The 21,262-nt window shown below is 36.4% G+C and overlaps 3 protein-coding genes across 10 annotated transcripts in view; 2 read left to right on the plus strand and 1 right to left on the minus strand.

Annotated features, from left to right (window-relative positions):
* The window catches only part of LOC129771426 (NAD(+) hydrolase sarm1), a 157,953-nt gene extending 149,589 nt beyond the window's left edge, over positions 1 to 8,364 (plus strand). For 5 of the 7 annotated variants that reach the window (XM_055775049.1, XM_055775052.1, XM_055775054.1 and 2 more), the window contains 2 exons: positions 1,105 to 1,271; positions 8,186 to 8,364. In XM_055775049.1, the coding sequence (XP_055631024.1) occupies positions 1,105 to 1,271; positions 8,186 to 8,354 (336 nt within the window). In that variant the 3' untranslated portion in view covers positions 8,355 to 8,364. Of the gene's footprint in view, positions 1 to 1,104; positions 1,272 to 1,520; positions 1,553 to 1,642; positions 2,099 to 8,185 lie in introns of those variants that run through there. The other 2 variants (XM_055775050.1, XM_055775051.1) reach the window with 2 other exon arrangements.
* LOC129771428 (tRNA-splicing endonuclease subunit Sen54) overlaps positions 1 to 20,971 on the minus strand; it is a 137,040-nt gene extending 116,069 nt beyond the window's left edge. The window contains exons 1-6 of one of the 2 annotated variants that reach the window (XM_055775057.1): positions 20,806 to 20,971; positions 20,629 to 20,744; positions 20,390 to 20,577; positions 19,660 to 20,324; positions 19,425 to 19,607; positions 17,145 to 18,494 (exon numbers count right to left, since the gene is read on the minus strand). In XM_055775057.1, the coding sequence (XP_055631032.1) occupies positions 18,491 to 18,494; positions 19,425 to 19,607; positions 19,660 to 20,324; positions 20,390 to 20,577; positions 20,629 to 20,744; positions 20,806 to 20,855 (1,206 nt within the window). In that variant the 5' untranslated portion in view covers positions 20,856 to 20,971 and the 3' untranslated portion in view covers positions 17,145 to 18,490. Of the gene's footprint in view, positions 1 to 17,144; positions 18,495 to 19,424; positions 19,608 to 19,659; positions 20,325 to 20,389; positions 20,578 to 20,628; positions 20,745 to 20,805 lie in introns of those variants that run through there. The other variant, XM_055775056.1, reaches the window with a different exon arrangement.
* LOC129771429 (uncharacterized) lies at positions 8,602 to 10,816 on the plus strand. The gene has a single exon (XM_055775059.1). The coding sequence runs from the start codon at positions 8,613 to 8,615 to the stop codon at positions 9,297 to 9,299; it is 687 nt and encodes a 228-aa protein (XP_055631034.1). The 5' UTR covers positions 8,602 to 8,612; the 3' UTR covers positions 9,300 to 10,816.
* Positions 20,972 to 21,262: the final 291 nt, after the last annotated feature.

Genomic DNA, 21,262 nt, shown 5'->3' on the forward strand with positions numbered 1-21,262 from the left:
GCATGAAATCCGTCAATAGGATAACTCTACCTAAGGAGTTCAGACGGAAGGTGTAGGTTCCGAATTTGTGCTGATCACGCTTGAGGTTAGCATGCAAACTTATCCTCTCTAGAGCCACCAAATGTGGCTGCCAAAATGGAAATGTGGCTGAATTCACAGCGCGAAGGAAGAATTGTTCATATTTCCTAGAGAGAGGTAAGTAGTTCCTTGGACCGATTATTTGAGTTTTCATTACTTTCTTAGGCTTTAAAACCCCAATTTGGAAAACTAAACTAAATACTCGGTTTTTAAAAAAAAGGTATTTGGAAAGCCTCAGTGCTGCCATCTGATCGCTAGTAGGATGACTAATAAACATGAATGACTAAATGGTGACTTTTTCCGATCGATCAAATAATTTCCGCGACTTCAAGCATTGTTTCCGGGTTAAAATAAACGTCAAGATGCAGCGCAATTCAAGCCAGATGTGAAGAGGATATGAGAGTTTCGTTCTTCGGTGGAAAATTGAAAGTGAAAAAATAAATGGATAATCCTTATCTCTCAACCACTCTAGATTGTAATGTAACCAAAACCATTTCGACGACTATGACTTATTCGATGAACTGCGATATCGATCATGTAATAAAAACACCAATCATGATTTTGCACAAGGAGAACTGCTTATTTCACTGTATACTATGAGTGACATAGAGCATTTTATTTTACCCGAGAATTTTACTAAAGAGTTTCACACGAAAACAAGGCTAAAACCATACTCTGAACGGATCAAACGATGAAGTAAGAGTAACTTGCTTCATAATAACATTTACGGAATCACAACTATTTGCCAATACCATTCCGTTTGTAGTCCGTCTTTGCGTCTCCGAGAAAAAATACTTGAAAACTTCGCGCAGCCCATGAAATCTACAACGGGGATGGACTATGCTAGGGAATGGTATATATTTAAACCTCTCCTCAGTGTCGTTAATCACTTGTTCATATTGTTAAGAGATATTGAGACAAATTGCTCAAGCTGTTCATTTACTAGTATTGTAAACATTTCGAAGAAGTTCAATTCTAAACACTCGATCTTTACAATGATTGTACTAATCGAAACTCTATTTCTAGGAAATTGTTGCGGCTCTTAATTCGGACTGCAACATCATCCCGATCATCGACAACTTCCAATGGCCCGAACCTGAACGGCTGCCAGAGGATATGCGCGGTGTATGTCACTTCAATGGTGTCCGATGGATTCACGACTACCAGGATGCGTGTGTGGACAAATTAGAAAGGTCAGTCAAAAGCCTTTTTCAGCTATGTTAACCATATCCCCATCCGTTAATCCTTTTTGGTGGCACATTTGAGAGCCTCATTCCATTTTTTTGTTTCTCGTTGCATTATGGTAAAGCATTGCTGAACAGGTTTATACCTAATTTGATGAAAAATAATCGCACGGAGCATGCAAGAAATTTTGTTTTATTTGTACGAAAACACGCCCTTACCAGTGCACACCTCAGTTAGGCTTTTTCGTTTGATTTAAGGTCTCCCCACGAATTGTGCCAACTGCCTGATTGTAAGTAATCATTTCCGAACAAGTAACCCTCGCAGTGCAGACCGTTTTTTAAGTAAAGAAAATCTTCCGCATTCTCTCCCTCGCCCACAGGTACATACGGAATACCGCTTACCGAAACGGTCGCTCAAGCGCATCGTCGCAAAGATCGAGCCATTAAAAACAAATGCTTGAATCTCTTCTCAAAGACAATGCAAAAGCGCAAAACGTGAAAACTGCCAATGTGTGTTTGTGCTACCAATACCGCTACCACTACCAGTCTCCTACCGCTAACAAACTACTCATCACTAGTACTGCCGCCAGCTCTCGTCAAAATCAAAAGAACTGTACTCATCCCTATGTGTTTAGTTTAAAACAAAAAGTGTGCGCGTGAATCAAAAGCACCTCACAAGATCACTGTAGTGTTTGGTGTTTGGTCTGTAACTGTAAACCTAATCAAATCAGGGCTTACTCGCCCTCGCAAGACGAGCGCGCCCTCCGTTGGACCAACGATGAGCCCCACCGCAGTAGGCGTGATGAGTTCCCATGGGTGCACATGAGCACATGAGAGGCGAGTGTCTTTTGTTTTTTGGCACACCTAGCATTATAATTCATAGCTGCTTCGAGGGATTCATTCGAATATCGCTCAAAACCGCCACTTTGCGTGAATGAGTACGCTTTATTTTTTCTTCGTTTGGGTTTTGTTGCTAATAGCAGAGATATGTTATGTTTAAAAAAAGTGCATTAGGCTTAATTAATTGGTTGTATTTCGCACAAAAATAAATTTCGCAACTCATTCATTGTTAAGGAATCTACGACATTTGTCGGAAAACAGTGGCAGTCGTTGTAGTTCTATGTTCCTTTTCCAGTACTCTCGGGTTTGAGTTCACATCTTCGAGAAATCGCATGATAGTCAATGACTCGTTTCTATTCGAAAATGATAAAAAGGCTAAAAGCGAGAGAATGAGTAGTTCCATTTATTCGCGCATGTGCTGCACGTCCCGAGAGAATGATAAACAGTCAACTCGTGCGGAATTATTACATACGCGCGAATTTTCACTGATGTAGATGTATTTTGATATTTTGTATTTCATGTTCTTTTCAACATTTGGATAACTGATTTCATTACGCCTTCTCTCTTTATGAACTCATTTTCCTCCTTCAATGAGACTAACGTTACTAGAGGAACGACGCCGCCCTAGTATTAGTTGATGTTCTTGATCTCTGAAGGAATCTAAAAAATCATTCATAATTGGTTCTCATTTCAATTCTTCAAAACTTTCAAAGAAATTCTCCGGCATTAAATCCGGTAAATCCAAGTATAGACTTATTTGAAGAGACTTGTGTCAGATCAAACAATACACGACAATAGACAGGGTCCAACATTTTCGAAGACAAAACATGAAAATTGACTCTTCGCTTCGCTTCGAGTAGGACTACTTCGACATTCGCCGTCAACATGACTTGAATTGACTAGAAATGAATTGACGAACGTTAAGAGCGAGGATGACTGATCAACTATTCTAACAAATGGTTATTCTAATTGACGTAACGAATGAATACAAATTTGCCTCTTCATTCAACCTGACTTCAATCCACCACTACTACCTCACCCTTACCTGAATCTCGTTGCCCGCGTACACAATCTTATTTTAACATCCACATAAAGTGAACGAAAACTTGATTTCTGTTGTGAAAAAGCAGTTACACCATTGTTTACCCACCATGAACTCATACATCGACACATGTGAGAGAGAGAGAGAGAGAGAGAGAAAGTAACTAGAATACCTGGTATCGCCTCTGTGATACACAAACTCTCTCCAATACAAAGAAGCTAATTTCAAAAACGCTGTGAAACTGTCATATTGAAATAATTTTTTACTTTCTTTCTTTATCCACCATTACATGAAAAAGGAGGTGTGGGGGGGGGGCAATAAAAATACCTTTTATTATATTTACGTTGAAAGGGAGAAACGAATTCAGTCTGGAGGGAGTCACTTAAAGGGCCTGGCCGGGTAAGAGAGTAAAAAGTGCCCCCAAACCAAATCACCAGCTGTATGGCAAATATTGTAAAGGATATTAAATAAGAAATTTTGGCATTGTTTCGAACCCCTATGTGGTGGATCTATAGAGAAAAACGTACTTTTTCGTTTATTTCACGCCATCCTCAAAAGCATCGAGATAAAAATTTGAGAAAAATACTGTGATTTAGAGATTCAGTACTACTCTAATTCATATTTAAAATTTTTTTTCATAATTATTTTTTTTTATTGATTTAGAGATTCAGTACTACTCTGATTCATATTTAAATGTGTTCATACGGCTTTTCTATATATGATGTGATTTTCAGATTTTTTTCAGTGTTGCGAGATACCAAATTTTTTTTTATATTTCCAAAGCGGCAATTCCAAATGAAATCGTCCTAAAAATGCAGATTTTTAAAACTTGTATTTTTGATTCGAATGAAAGTGTGTATTCCGTTTGGGTTGGAGGAAATATGAGTTTTTCGCAGCTATTGGGAATTTTTTGACTCAAGCGTAACTTTTGAAAAGGGCGTATCGATTTTAGTAAGAGAAATGTTTGATAATTTATATCTCAAAAACTATGAGTCGTACCGAATAGTGTCTTAGAAAGAGTTATAGAGTATTGATGGTTGAATATGAAAAAAATATACACTGAGAAAAAAAATTAGTACTCTTTTTTTTATTTACAAAATAAAAATTCAATTTGCAATATCCAAAATACATATTTTTTTATTTTTTTTTTATTTTTTCATACAAAATAGAAGTCATGTAGAAAATTCAAAAAATGGGCCCAAGACTATTTGTGACGAACTTTGTGGAACATCGAATTTTTAGGAATTTTCGAAACTTCGAGTTTTTGTATGTTAGCATTCATTTTTAATCACAAATTATGAATCCTGATGTTATCTAAATGCAACCATTCTCGAGATATTTAAAAAAAAATCTATTTTTTTTATAATAAATAATCCTTTTTAATATGTTTTCGTGTTATACCGTCGTGTTCATGAAATTTTATGAATTTGCTTATAATTTCCAACAACTTTTCCGAATACATCATTATGGTTCATTTTTTGAGTCAAGTGTAACTTTTGAAAAGGTAGTATCGATTTTAGTAAGAGAAATCTTTGATAATTTATATCTCAAAAAATATGAGTCGTACCGAAATGGTGTGTTAGAAAGAGTTATAGATTATTGTTGGCTTAATTTGAAAAAAATATACACTGAGACTCTTTACTCTTTTTTTTATTTACAAAATAAAATTTTAATTTGCGATATCAAAAAATATATATTTTTTTATATTTTTTTCAATTTTTTCATATAAAATAGAAGTCATGTAGAAAATTTAAAAAATGGGCCCAAGATGGTAAAACTATTTGTGACGAAATTTGTGGAACATCGAATTTTTAGGAATTTTCTAAACTTCGAATTTGTGTATGTTAGCAATCATTTTCAGCCATATATTATGAATCCTGATGTGATTTAAAACAAAAACAGTTTATTATCAATCTCCTTCTAAATGTAGCCATTCTTGAGATATTAAATAAATTTATTGCCTTTTTAATAGTAAATAAAATATGTTAAATATGTTTGTCGTGTTATACCATCATGTTCATGGGATTTTATGAATTCGCTTATAATTTCCAACAACTTTTCCAAATACATCGTTATGGTAAAGACATATGCTTAGAAGTTACGTTACGAAACATTCGAAGACATGTGGGTTAATACAAAATGTAGCGAAACTAAAAAATCTTTTTTATCTCAATACAAACTTCAATCAATCAAAAAAATTGTTGGAAATTATAAGAAAATTCATAAAATATCATGAACATGACGGTATAACACGACAAACATATTAAAAGAGATTATTTACTATAAAAAAGATTATAAATTAGAAAAATATTTTTTTAAATATCTCGAAAATTGTTGCATTTAGAAGGAGATTGATAATAACCTTTTTTATTTAAAATCACATCAGAATTTTTTTTTTATATAAACCCGTTTTTCTGTATGTTTTTTTTCACAAAATTGAACTCGGACACAAAGTGAACTAAAATTTTGTTTAGAATCCTTCCCAAACTCCACGCTATTTACTAATACAAACGCGAGGACCTTTATAGCATACCTGATAACTGTCTAAGTTCTTTGGTTTGACTTCACGGTGGGTAGACAATAAACTGTCCATTAATGTTTTTTGCATCAGAAATCAAGTTTTCGTTTCACTTTTTATGCACGTAAAAATAAGATTATGTATGCGGGCAACAAGATTCCTGTCATGGAAATAGAAGTGTGGATTGAAGTTAGGTTGAGAGAAGACACAGATTTGTATTCATTTTCTAGTTAATTCAAATCATGTTGACGACGAATGCCGAAGTAGTCCTAGTCGAAGCGAAGCTACTGAGAGGAGAGTCGATTTTCATTTTCCATGTTCGAAGATTTCGGACCCTGTCTAATATATCAGCAATTTAATGAAAAAAAAATCTACCGGGGAAAATTGCGTGAATTTTGCTCTAATATTCTGTTTTTATTCCTTTCCGAAAAATTTTAGACTCATTTTTTTTTGTTTCACCATTATGGACAATCATTCCGAACTAGGGTGGCCTGGAAAATCGGCTTATTTATCAATATTATTTTTTTTTACTTTTGTACAACTTCAACGGTTTAAGATTTTTTGAGTGCAAATAAAAGGTGTTTTATTATTTTTCAAAAAAGAATAAGATTGCACCTCAAAACTTTGAGGTGCAATCTTATTGAATTTCAAAATCTGTATAAAAATCTAACAAACAGTGAATTATTAATTAAAAATGCCACTCATATTTTAACAATTGATTACCTGATTTTTTTGTATGCTGCAATCATGATATCTGTATCTCCTTTTATTTCTCAGCTACTAATCAGTGATACAATACAAACTTATTTCTTGAAAAGTCACATCAATTAGCACATTGAATTTGTACGCGGTTGATACGTGCTGCGTAAAAAAACCGCGTAAATCCCGAAATTCGCGTAAAAAAAACCGTGTAAATTCCGAAAACCGCGTAAAAAAATCGTAAATTCCAAAAACCGCGTGAAAAAGCCGCGTAGAATAAAACCGCGCATAAAAAAACCGTTTTAAAAGCGACTTCAGTGTATATTCTTTAAATGTTACGTTAGCCATTCCATGACGAACCGATATAATGATTCCCCGAAAATTGCTAGTTTTGTTCCTTTTCGTAAAATATTAGACCCGATTTTTTATTTTTGCATTAGGACACCCATTTCCGTTTCAGGGTGGTCCGGAAAATCTCTTTCTCCAAAAATAACTTTTTTCATCAATTTATAACTTTTGAACTATTGGACCGATTCAGATGATCGACAAAGCAAATTAAATCTAGTTAGCTAGTGAAAAAATAATACACTTGCAAAAATTGGATTTTGTTTTCGCAATTATTGATTGTATTTGATTTTTGTAGTTTACAGCTCTATATTTTTTTATATATTTTTACCTGATGTAAGATACATGTTTTTCATTGTTATTCCTGTTCTTATTCTCTACCAATTATTATAACAATTCCTATTCTCAAAAAAAAACAAGTACAATCAAACATCACTACCAAGACTCATAATTACTACGAAAACAAAATTCTTTTTTTTTTTTGCAAGTGTAATATTTGATTCCAGTCTCTACGTATAACATGATAGCCGAGGATTAGAAATTATAATGAGTATTGATAATGTAATCATGTTACAGGCGCATGATACTTTAGTCGCATAGGAACAAGGAAGATTGGAAACGTGTTTACTTTGAAAAATTGTAACTCGTAAAGAACCTTTTTAAAACTTCAGCGTTCAAAAAAAGACATGAAAAAATAGCGCTCCTTGTCTCTAAACCATGTAAACCTAAAAAAATAAACTATAAAAAAAATAAAAATAAAAAACACATTACATAATCACGAGAACGTAATCAAATTTTTGTTTTTCCAAGAGTGATATTTTTTCAAAGAAGTTTGGGTAATTGGCTTTGATGTTTTATGTTTATCATCTGAATTGGTCCAGTAGTTCAAAAGTTATGATTGTTTTAAAAAGTAATTTTGAGAAAAAAATACGGATAAAATTGATTATTTGCACCACCCTAAAATGAAAATGGATACCGTCATGGAAAAATAAGAAAACCGGTCTAATATTTTGCGAAATGTAACAAAACTACCAATTTTCACGAATGTCTGATATCGGTTCGACATGGAATAACTAAAGTGTTGCTCTATTTGAAAAAAACCGTACGTCTCCATAATGGCCGTCTCAATATATTGAATCAATGGAGACGGGAAAATATGGGAAATATGTTCTCTAGTTCTGATCTACATTCGTTCTAATCAAATCATTTGTTTTTGAATAAAGATTCGTTCTAGTGAACGGTTTTCCGCTAAATGTCGTAGAATCAAGTTTGCGTTGTTTATAAATTACGAGAGTTGAGTCCCTGTGTTTTGACCAACTAATAAATTCATTTTTACACGGTGATCTACATATTTTATTGCATTTCTTCGATCACAAACTAATAGACATTACAATGTTTTGATAGTTACTAGCTTGAGAAACTTGATTCAATCACACTTATCTCAAACTACCATCTCTTTTCGCCCCTCGCAAAAAACAGGTTCATGCGTGCCGAGACAAACACCCGCGGCAGCTCGACAGACCATTTCCGGAATCTGCTGAACCGTCCGGCCGGTGATTCGACGCCCACCACGCCAACAATCTACCAGCGCATGCACAGCAACGATTCCGGCAAGAGCAGCGACAAAGAGACCCGGTACTACGAATGACTAGATAACCCTTCGGTTGGCTCCACCGGTGGTACAACGCAGCCCCCAAACGGTGGGTCCAACAGTTCGCTAAACCATCCTCGGTATTACTCCGGTTTAGCGAATCGCTACCGTAAATCGTCTAGCCCCGGCCGTCAATGGCTCAGCGGAGCTGCTGGAAACCATTCGACGCTGGGGAAGGCATCCCGATTTCCGAACGCGAAGCTGGGCACGGGACCGTCACCGCCTCATCACCCCATTGGCGCCAGCAGCAATCTGATGAAGAACCTTAGAAATTCAGAAATGCGCCGAAGTTCGACAGCCGGTTTGAACGCCGCATCGCAACGACCCCCGTTACCACCAAAGATCGAAACACGTTGCCACAGCTACGATGGACTGCTGGAAGACGATAAAAAACGAGCCACTGAAGGGCAGGAACAATTGGACGGTGACAACGCCGTCCCCGATTCGGTCGAAAGCACACCCGATCCTGGCAATTCAACCGAGGAATCGATGAAAACAAAAAACCGAAGGTCGCGCAGTATGGACGATCTGTTCGACGACAAACGAGATTTGGCCAATTTTCTCGAGAACACCCAAAGCATGGAGAATCTGCTGTCCGATGCCGCCCCCGAGGAACCAGAATCACCCATTAAACCGATAGCAAATATTTGCCTGAACCGCAAATTCGTGGAGAGCCCCGAAATTGCGACGGACAGCTCCAACCGAAGCGCAGATACCGCTTCGCCGGAATCGTATTGCGAACAGCCATGCGCAAACGAAACCATTACAGTGGACAGCACTCCGCGTGCATCCGCTGAAACCGACGACGATGTTCTGTCGACGAATTCTTCACTGAACTCGTTCGCCTCATCAAGTGATGCCACCACCGGGAGCAAGAAAACTAGTAATAGCCCTTTCATCAACAAATATGTGAAAAAGGTAAAATCACTGATGAAAAAGTGAGTACGATGTTGAACATTCGCGTTGAAGAAAAGATACTGAAAATTGTGATCATGTAACTACTTTTAAAGAAGATTTTATATCTGAAAGTGATAGCAAAGTATAATGCTTCTTGAAATTTTGGTTAGAAATCTGTTATAGTACCTGTGCGAGATTGCGTTGAACCGTGTAACTAAGCATAAGTTTTTATTTTTTCCCGCTTGTTATAGTAAGAACCGTACAAGGATCCCTTGGTTACACGTAATGCAACTGACAAATTTCGATGACGCGCGTCAGCTGGATAAAGTGCGATTCACATACAACATACACGTCACGTTCACGTCCCGTCACGTCACGATACGTCAATGATTCTACCATGCAATTCTCATGAAAACATTCACATACACCAGCAACGTAACGACCCGTCAGCATACGTTCAACGAAAACGACCGGCAGGGTTTGTAGAAAAGAATAATTGACGGAGACGGACGGCTCGTTTGGTTTTTGTCTGGGCTTTGTGTCTCGGCTTTTGTTTTGATTTGGTTGTACAGTAATTTACATCTACATCGACATTAGGCTAATTGAACAGATCTGTGATGCAACACGTTTAATTAGACATTTTTACCTCTAGTTGGACATTTTTGTAAACATTGAGTTCGAGACCCAAATTATGGCCCCACATTGAAAGTCGCCACCAGTCGCAAATGTCCAATTACTGGTCAAAACCGACTCCAATGCGACACTGAGTGGTGCCTCAGCATATCGCTTTATAAGCAACTTACTGTACTTTTCATCCCAACATATCTCTTAGCTCCAAATTTCGGAGTGAAAATCATTCGCGACTAGTTGAAAGAATTATTCTATTTATTATTATTGTTGCATGAGGGTCGGACTACGGGGTTTAAGCATTTAAATAATTGAATTCAATGATTCTCATTGAATTTTTCAAAATTTAGAACTGATTCTAGGCATGCTGATTTGAAAGAGGACATTGCAATTTAAAATTGTTGTAGGTGGCGACACCATGAACAAAATTAAATAAATCATTCGTTTGGCATTTGACGGGACGGTGCTGGTGGAAGCATTGACTGCATGTGTGAATTGGTGGGAACGTTGACGGAACGTAGACGTTCTTCTCCGTAACGTGCTATGTGAATCGCACATAAAGCAGAACTAATTTGAATGTGATTGCTCCGCGCTTGTCGCGGGCCATAATAATGAGTAAAATATATTATTTAAAGACGCGGTTTTATCTTTAACCTTAGGAAGTCTTAGCATAGTGATACAGAAGATATTGAAACGTATTGAAGCGTTGGTCATATTTCTGATACTATTTATACATCATTTCCTAACCGATATAGAATAAGCAGTGCTTAGGTGTAATTCGATGTAAATTTCCTTACTATATGCTAAGCAGACGAATGTGAATTGTCACAATTGTTTGAATCGTCCCTACATCTATACCGAATATGTTCAATGATCACAAACTGCAATTGCTATATATTATTGGATTGATAAAGAAATCTGACACAAAACAGAAAGCAATGCTTTTGAAGTAATTATATCACAGCTCCCATTTCATGAGTCATATGAGTCATTTGGCTTGTACCCCGTCTAGGTCGAGTGGTGTCTTCATCATAGAAAAAAAAACAGTAATAAAATTGACGCGAATAACGCTACGTTCGGAAAGAGAAGTTCTATACTTTCTCAGCACCTGAGACGAGACATGACAATAGGGGGCCGATTCCGGACCACCTCTTCTGTCAAACTCGGACCACTTGCAACTCGGCTTCTGATTGGTAAATGCGGAAAATAATTGACAAAGATAAATATACAAAACTGGGATTTCAAACATTGTCACAGTGTTGCCAAATATATTCAAAATTGAAAATTAGTGGCATTCACATTTCATTTTAGCGAAAATTTTTATTATGGATTCTTTGTATGTTCTCGTTTCTATTACGTCCGGTGGTCAGTTCCTGAAGAGAGGGAAACATTGCATCGGAATTTCCACCATACATCTTTTTGTGATTCTCTTGCCATCTAGCAAAGCATAATAGCAGCGGCCTAGCAGAGATGATCATTCAATTATTTTCCAACCGTGAAGCAGTTAGCAATAAAATGAGGATCAAACAACAAATAACAACCAAGGTAGCAGAAAAAGTATTTAAAATCATGTTGGAACCTGAATAAAGCATACATACCAACAAAAAAAACCTGAATAAACGCTATGTTATATTTTGGAAATGTATTATTTTATCAATATTTCATAACTGTTAGTGTTTGAACGATATCAAAGTTCAATTATAAAGCTTATAAAGTATACACTACACGGTGAAAACGAAATGAATTGTATCATCTGGATACGAAATTAGTTTTTAACAAGTCTAACTACTCGGGCCGAACGAAGGCACTTTTAAATTGTTAAAATCTGAATGAAAATTTTTACTTGGCGTTATTTATTTACTTGAAGCACGTCTTTCTTACCCTAACTTGAGCTATTTTCTATACACTTTCCGATATCCGCATTAAAACTTATCATTATAATATAAAATTATCTTCAGATACAATTTTTGTACGAGATTATTTTACCAAATGAAGAAAGTAAAAATTTTCATTCACATTGAACACTAATTTGATACGGAAAAGTTAATTTTTATTCATAATTTCTATTTGAAAATGTTCAATTCCACCTGAAGACTCATCATTGCTTTAATTCGTGAAACGAAATTTAATGGCTTGTCGTTCATTTTGATTTCATCGTGAAGTGTAAACGGTAAAGCCCATAATCTCTTGATAAATAAAATGAACTATGAATTTGATTCATGTATTTCAACACATACTCCAACTATCAAATCTACGTTTTCTATTTAATTTTTCACATTTAATTTTTTTGCATACCAAAATAACAGGAAAGTACTTATTGTTTGAAATATGTGACATTCGGTTGGACAATTAATACAAAAAAATTGTGCAGCTCAGAAAATACATGATACGAAGAACACATGTTTTTCATGGGAAAATAATCTTCCGAAATTTTATAACATTTGGCAACCTTCACATCTCGCTTTACTGTTATCTAGCACTTGGTCGACGAAAATGCAAAAATTGTGCAGCTCAGAAAATAAGATAAGAAGAGTAAGAAGCCAGTTGTCACGTCTTGTCTTAGCTCAGCACCAAGACGGGTCTATGGTACTAGGTGAGGCCGTTTCGTCACTAAGTTGGTTACGGGAGCGGTACATGAAAACAGTACGGAAGAAAACAGAAGGGGAATTATTTCCTTGAAGCGTGAAAGAGACAGACTGATCACGAGCGAGCTTGGGCACAAGCGTATTGTGTTTTGTTTACAAACAAAACACAGTAGACTTCCAAGATGGCTGAAGAGTGCTTTTAGCAAGTTGGCCCACCTTAGGATATACTTCTACGCGCCTTGCGCAGCACCAAAATGATCACCTGAATGGCACACAGACAGAAGAACAAGACAGGATCGAAAAGGACAATTCACGAACAACAACGACGTCGTTCCACGTTCTACTTTTATACGGCTACTAGCTGACCCTGCAAACTTCGTCTCGCCCAAAATGATTTTTTGTTATTCAAGTATTCGCGTTTTTCTACTGAGCAAACGTCCATGGGCTCAATCGCAGAACTGTTCATTGATTAATGTTCACCCTTTACCCTTTACCCTTTACTTTTTTACTATAAATTTCCTAGTACTTGTACCACAACACATCATTATAATATCAAATTATTTTCAGACAAAATTCTCGTTCAAGATTTATTAAATAACATGTGTCTTCCTTACATGGAATACATTTCACCACTTTTGGCTGGTTCGTCACTTTACTTCCATTTTCGGAAAAATGTCGGGAGTGAGAATTGAACTCGTGACCTTAAGCGTGAGAGGTACGGATGTTACTACTACGCCAAATCGGCTCTGTTTGATACAGAAAATATAATAAAATGATGAGTTCTACCCTTACCCCTTTGTTTGATTAGCTCTTCAGTTATGCAGTAATTTCTGTTTCATTCGTCTGCTAGACAACACCCCCCCCCTTTGAGAGAGAGGATGTATGGCAAACCACCATAGAAACATGTCGTGCCTCCTTGAACGGTCCACATTACAAATTTCATTTGCTTTATTAGTTCTCGAGTTATGCAGAAATTTGTGCTTCATTTGTATGAAAGCAGACTCCCCCCTCCCCTCTCCTTAGAGAAGGGGAGAACTGTCGTACCTCAATAAAAACATTTCTTGCCCCCTAGAACCTCCACATGCAAAATTTGGTTCCATTTGCTTGATTAGTTCTCGAGTTATGCAGAAATTTGTGTTTCATTTGTCACCCAAGAGGGGAGTAAAGGAAATCTATCTCTCGAAAAAATATTTTTTGTCAAAAATCGACACTCTGGGACTTTTCGGAATACGAGACGAAACATATAGTTTTGGGTGCCAATAAAAATAGTTATCTTGATTTTTCATTTGGAACATGCTGCGAAATGTTGATTTGCTCGATAATATACCTTTTGCTAAACATTAACTCATTCGAACTTCATTTACTAGTGTCGCAGACGTTTAAATTTGAGTTTTTTTGAAAGCCGGAAAATCGCCGGAAATTGGGGTTTTCTAAATTTGTTTTTGGTGCGAAATGCCTTAAAATTGCTCAGCCATTCCATGCCAAACCGATATAGTGGTTCTCAGAATTTCGTAAAAAGTGGTAGTTTTGTTCTTTATCGCAAAACATTAGACCCGTATTTTTTTTATTTTTTTAGTCGGGTGACCATTTTAGGGTTGTCCAAAAAATCAACTTTTTCCTCTTTTGACGTAGAACTACGTCTTTCATTAAGGGTGCCAAATCAGAAAACAGTTAACGTTTTTATGAAATAAAGTTAACGTTAATAACTATTTTTGCCGTGAACGGATTCTGGCGATTTACATACCAAACAAATCCCTAAGATTTGTTTGATATGCTATACACTACAATCCCATAGTCTGTATATGGTTTAAATTGATGAAAATTGGAAGCATTCACATCTCCTCATACATTTGTTCTGTCCATTTGTGTGCTTTCCCGAACAGAGCTGTCAATAACGAGCAACTTATCGGCGAGCAACGATGGGGAAATCGTAAAATGTAAAATCTCCGTGAATAAAGGAAAAGAAGAAGTACGAAGGGGAATATTTGTCTAGAGTATAAACAGTGGATCTCGCTGAGGTAAACTTCATAATTCATGAGGACACCGACTAGACAACACCGTTGCTAAGCGAGCTGAACGGCGAGGAATCGAATGATTTTCTCAAGGCAATGGGAGTGGAGGAGTAATATGAAGAAAGAGTAAAGTTTTCCAAGGGCCTTTTTGAAGGCTAGAGACGAATGAACTGAAGAAGTTTAAAGTCTCTTCAATTCAACAAGGAAAGGAAGGAAAGGCAAACTTCCAGTATCGTTCTAGATACGAAACAATGAACATCGCTTGTTCTTCCTTGTTTTGCGCCATCACATATCATCGTTTCGGATTGAGCTGTGGACGCGACCTAATTACTGACTCACTGATGTCTCTAACATTGCAATCATTGTATCAAACTTGAGCCATTGCATTAAGGTTCTAAGCTACACAATTGTGTGGGGAATCATCAAGCTATGCTATCGTCAGCTCAACAAGAAAATAAATGTTCTAAAATTTTGTAAGTGATTTGGTTTCGCATGACGATAGGAAAACTTTCTCCACTAAGGATGAAAGCTGCGTCTATCTCGAGCACAAGAATGACTTATCAAACAATTGTCGTCAAATGATTCTACAATAAAAAAAAACATTTCAGGGCGACCAAACTGGTAAAATGGTTATTTCAAAATTTTCGTAGCATTATAAAATAATATCCGCAGTTATAAACAAGCGACTTGAATTAAACTACAGCGTAGTTCTACGTCAACAATGCGGTCGTGTCTTGAACACAACCTCCTATATTTTTTTCCAAAAATGACTTTTGACGTGGGACTACGTCTAACCGGAATATATGGAGGGTAAAATGAAAACCTAAACACAGAACATGCAGGAAAAAATGAAAGATTTCGAATGCTTATAGCTCGAACATTTCGTACTGGATAGGAGAGATGTTTGCATCACTTGATAGGGAATATTTCTATGCATCTATTGCAACTAACAAAATGTTGTTTTTCATTAGATAAACAATTGAATAACTGTAAAATATTAGGCGTTATCTAAACGCCCTAACTGCATTGTTTTGATTGGCCCGATTTACGGTTTCCCTAACACAGCCATCAAAACCAAGCAGCCTTGGGGAAATTGGCATTGCAAATACATGAAAGTAGGGGGACTTTTGTTCTCATCGAAAAATGTTCCCTAACACAGACTTTAAAACCAAGCAGCGAAATCGGCATTGCAAACACACGAAAGAGCCTAGAGGCGAGTGAACTGAAAAGTTTAAAGCCAAAAAGAAGAAAAAGAACACACGAAAGTAGGGGGACCTTTTGTTCCCACCGAAATGTGTTCCCTAATAGAGATTTCTAAACCAAGGTGCCTGGAGAAATCGGTATTTCAAATTCATGCAAGTCGGGGGTATTTTTTTCCGACTGGAATGTGTTTCCCTAACACAGACTTCAAATCCATGAAGCGTGGGGAAATCGGCATTGCGAATTCTATACTTTTGTCCTCGCTTGCCTTTGTGCAGAGTGGAATATGTCTGTCCTAACATGATCTTCTAAACTTAGGAACCTGGGAAAATCGTGCAGCCACTAGAAGCGAATGAACTTCCCAGTTTCAAGCAAATTCGAGATTCGAGAAGTATGTACACTTTTGGGATGTAAACTTCAGAGGGAAATGTAAAATAAAATAATCGTTTGATAATTTTTTTTGTCTTTATTGGAAAGATTTTCAGCCTTAGGCTGGTTCATCAAACGTTTGATAATTCTTCCGTACATATATTTTGTTCTAGTCATCATACCAAACGTAAAAGGTCCGTCATTAAATTTACTTGTAACGAAGAACAATCAATCACAATAAATGAATTGACTTTACACGGCATTTGTTAATTTTTTTCACTCACAGAGCAAATATATTGAACTCAATTGAATTTGGAAACTGTTTCATTCAATCAAGAATTTAATCAATACAAACGAATGATTGCTAAGCTAAGGTAGTTCCACGTGAACCTTGCGGTTATATCATAGATATAACCCATTAATTTTTTTTCAAAAATTCATAACTTTTGAACTACTGGACCGATTCAGATGATCGATATATATAGTTAAAGCCAATCGTCTGAGCTCTGTACTCGTTATTATTGATTGTATTTTATTGTTTTCATAGTCTCGGGACCAAAGGCGCTATATTTTTTTATATGTTTTTCTGAAAAGCTGAGGATTTTTTACATAACATATGTCGAAACCGTTTTTCTTCGTTTTTGAGTTATGATTTTTCAAAGTTACCCGATGGTCCAAAAAATCATTTTCCCCTTTTTCCCCAAAAATGACTTTTGTCAAAAATTTATTACTTTTGAACTACTGCACCGATTCAGATGACCGGCATGTCAAATTAAAGCCTGCTAGCTAGCCTTTTTTGAAAAAATAACGCACTTGCCAATTAATTGAATCACAGTCACATACACCCAGTCTAGTAACATAGCAATATTGAACGAAAACTGAAAACATGTTAACTTTGAAAAATTATAAAACGAAAAATAACACCTCTCTGGTATTTGGATATATTATGTAAAAGAAACCATCAGCTTTCAGGAAAAATTATAAAAAAATATGGCGCCCTTGGTCCCGAAACGATGTGTCGATCATCTGAATCGGTCTAGTAGATCAAAAGTTATGATTTTTTGTAGTGGAAAAAATGATTTTTTGGACCATCGGTTAACTTTGAAAAATCATAACTCCAAAACGAAAAAGAACGCCCCTAGATTCGAGATATGTTATGTGAAAAATACTCAGCTTTCCAGAAAAAAATATAAAAAATATAGCGCCTTTGGTCCCGAGACCATGAAAACTATAAATAACCAAAACCTGGAATTTTCGCAAGCGTAGCATTTTTCCAAGAATGCCTAGCTAATTACCTTTAGTTTTCACAAGTTATGAATCTTTGAAAAATGTCATTTTAGGAGAAAAAAAAGAGGAAAAAGTCGATATTTCGGATCAGCCTAAAATGAAAATGGGCACCCTAACAAAAAAATAAAAAAAATACGGGTCTAATGTTTTGCGATAAAGAAAAAAAACTACCACTTTTCACGAAAATCTAAGAACCACTATATCGGTTTGCCATGGAATGGCTGTGCTATTATAAATTTCTATTTTAGGGTGGTCCGAAAAATTGAAGCTAACTTTCTTTGAAAAGTATCACACGTGTAGGAAGACTGGATTCTAGTCGCATAGGTCTAGTCTAATCACGAAGACATAGAATATGTTAAATTTGAAAAATCATATCTCAAAACCGAAGAAAATAGCACTTCTGATATCGAGATATATTATGTAGAAAATCCTCAGGCTTCTATAAAAAATATGAAAAATAAATATACAAAACACAACAAATTCACGATCAATCGCACCCACCATGATCTCGTAAATAACGATAATGTAAAAATCCTTGTCTCATGTCAGCCTCGACACGGATACAGTCAGATAAGGCTCAGTTGTGTTGAATTCTCCACGCGAAAGCCTCATACTGTGTCGCCATGAGATGGACTATTTTTTCCGGAACTCCCTTGCCTCTCAAAACGCTACAGAAATGTAGTCACATGTCACTTTACACAGTACTTTTCTGAACAAACATACCAGCATTATCCCGAGCCAATTGTCGCATACAGCCTAGGATTGAGCGATCTTTAGAAAAAGATCGATCTTGATGAGTCAATTTTCTAAACGGCGCAGGGATTGATTCACTGATTAAATCGATTCCAAAGAATCGATCTTTGAAAAATCGTATGCATTTTTTCCAATTTATTTACTTGTTCTATATAAGTGTTGTCTTTTCTTTAACCCTTTCACGTACAACATCGAGTCTCACTCGATTTGAAATGATTGTGCCAAAACGTACAACATCGAGTCTCTCTCGTGGTGCGCTTGCAACGCAGGAGGCACAGAGACGCTCAGCAGAGAAGTAAAATTACTCGATCGTGATCCATCGAAGCGTTTGCATTTGGTCCGCTCTTTCGAAAATTAAATCGTACGGGAAGGAGTTAACTCTAGGTTTACGTTTCTTATACACCTATCTATACGACTCGCGTCGTAGGAAGAAAAAAGAATATAGACATTAATATATATTTACCTCGATTAACGCACAAAAGTGTAATATAAGGAGTATATAAGTATATAAATGCAGCCGATTTTTGTAATTTTCCTTATAAAATTCGAAATGCGTCAAAATGACGCGTAAACCTAGTGTTGAACATGGAATAAACATTTAACATTTCTATTCAAAGATATTTCATTTTGATTTTCAAAATGAAGGTAGCAGAAAAAACTTGATAGCACAGAGAAAATGTATATCCCAGGGCATTAATCTTGAACCGTCATGGAATTATTTAATTGAATAAATTAATTGAAAGTTTTTATTAGGAAATCAATAACTGATATTCATTCAGAACTCCGTTGACAATAATCCCGTTGAATCCAATCGTGTGAAATTAACAAAACTGCTTCTCCTAAGTTTACGACGACTAATTTTACAACCTTGAAGGAAATCCAAGGTTAATGAAATTTGTCAAGTTGTTTTTGGTGAGATTAAAATCAATGTTCACTGTAAAACAAATTTACAAATTTAATCCTATTGCTTTGGCTATTTGAACTGATGTGCGTTTGGCTCCTTTGGCTATGATGGATTTCATACGTAAGATTGGTGGTTCAATCTCCTGCAATGATGGCGTCTTCGTGCTGACGTATTTAATAAATAAATCAAGTTTTTTTAACTCCCGTAACCAAGTCACGGTGTAACTTGTTATAAGGAAATAAGGCGCCGTGCCCAAATTACGTAACGCTGAAAATCCGGATTTTGCCCCCGTTTCAAATACACAGTAAATAACGCAACATCACTCGCTCCAACCAGACCCCCCCCCCCTCCCCCTTCTCTAGCTACGTAATTTGTGCAGGACGCCTAACCATCGTTATAAATAATATTAAGTCTTTCACATATTTATTCTTGCCTGTGTCCCGTGCAGTCTTCTACAGCATGAATTGGATTACTCGGAACCCGGTGAAAATTGTAGAGAAAACAGTGAATAGACATTGACTCTGCCACTCGCATCATAAGGATTGGTACTTTCGGGTCTGGCTGAGACTTATATACGTAAGATATTTCAGCTGCTGTTGGTAGAGGATCACTTGACCTGTGATAAACAAGTGTACAAACTTGCAATAAATTCAATGGAAAATACTCACGTTCCAACGAAAATTCTATAATCGGGCACCATGGGTTCACTCTTCTTAAATGTAGTTCCGTCGCTAGGAAATAAATCAAACAAAAGTTTGAATCTACATGTGTCCAGATTTATCAGATCTGCCCCGTCATCCAACGTACTCTGTATCACATCGAATTTTCCGAAAATTTTCTTGAATTTGTTAACTTTTGATCTACATCCAAAATGGCCATTAAAGAAACAGTCATATTTCATCCTTTTCGGTTCGATGGGTTCCATCTGAGATGAAGCCTTTCGCTTCCCAGAACCATTAGCACATAATTCTTTGGGATATTCTTGTGATTTGATTATTGCGCTAGAATTTTGCATTGACATCCGTACTTTATCGTACAGTTCAATGTCTGTAACATTTGTCGGGTCGATAGATCGATTCGGTTTTCCCAACATTTCACCTAAAATGCTCCAAACATATAATGTTTCCCTGTCTAATGGCTCTTTCCTCTTCGTGGTTTGTTCCGCTTGGTATTTACGATCTGCGTCGTATTTCAACAGATGAAACCCCGACCTCATCAGTGTACTGTACACTTGATATTCTTCTAAGCTAAGAGATTCGGAATACCCAAGGAATAAAGTATACGCTTGTTCTATCGATACGACCACCGAATTCCAATACACTATCAATCTGTTCTGAAAACAACAAAACAATTGGTGTGAGATAAGTCTAATCAAATTGTTCCAATTTCGTTTCATACCATTTCCATCAAGTGCAGAGCCTCATATCCGTCTACATAATAGATTTGATCCTCCAAATATCCGAATAGGTTCCATTTGCCAACGAGTTGTGTTATCCTCATGCGTTTCCTATCGTTCTCCCAGTCACCCATTGAGTAGGCTTTTGATTTACCAACACGCTGTTGGGTGAGGATTTTGCGAAACTCATCTAAAGGGACAAAGCTCGTTTATTATATCAATTATTGAAAAATTCGAGCACCTTTCAGTTGTTGAATAGATTCAGAATGTTGTAATTCTTCCTCGGGATGAACCAGGCGAGGTACACATGTGCTCATGTCGTAATTCCCCATATGATGTTCCAGCATATCCCGGCCACTAGAAAGTTGGGTGTTGATAAGAATGGCATAAAACTTACAAAGAACGAGAGTAGTCTCACTTCAGCAGCGCTGCAGAACATCGAATTGTTGAATTCAGAGATTTCTCCATATTTACACTATTCTAATAAACCGTTTATCTCTAGTTTTACTGCATTAATCGCATGAATATAAATATCCGATTCATAATAACAACACATTCCATTAGGCGCGTTTAGTAGCAGTGTCTTGACGGTCTTGACATTTCAGCTCTTGAAGAGTTTTCTCGAGGGGTTCAACAATCGATAATTGCGTTTCAAATCCGCAAATTGAATACAGTAATTTACATTTAACGCTACATTTAGCTAATTGGACAGATCTGTAATGCGACACGTTTAATTGGACATTTTCATCTCTAATTGGACTTTTTGTAAACATCGAGTTCGGGGCCCAAATTATGGTCCCACATTGAAAGTCGTCACCAGACGTCGAGACTGAACCACTCTCATCGCCAATGTTTAATAACAGGTCAAATTCCCC

This window comes from Toxorhynchites rutilus, chromosome 2 (genome assembly GCF_029784135.1).
Source record: "Toxorhynchites rutilus septentrionalis strain SRP chromosome 2, ASM2978413v1, whole genome shotgun sequence".
Taxonomy (NCBI): domain Eukaryota; kingdom Metazoa; phylum Arthropoda; class Insecta; order Diptera; family Culicidae; genus Toxorhynchites; species Toxorhynchites rutilus.

Coding starts and splice junctions, on each gene's coding strand:
- LOC129771429 (XM_055775059.1), top strand. CDS start 8,613: ATGAAGAACCTTAGAAATTCAGAAATGCGCCGAAGTTCGACAGCCGGT.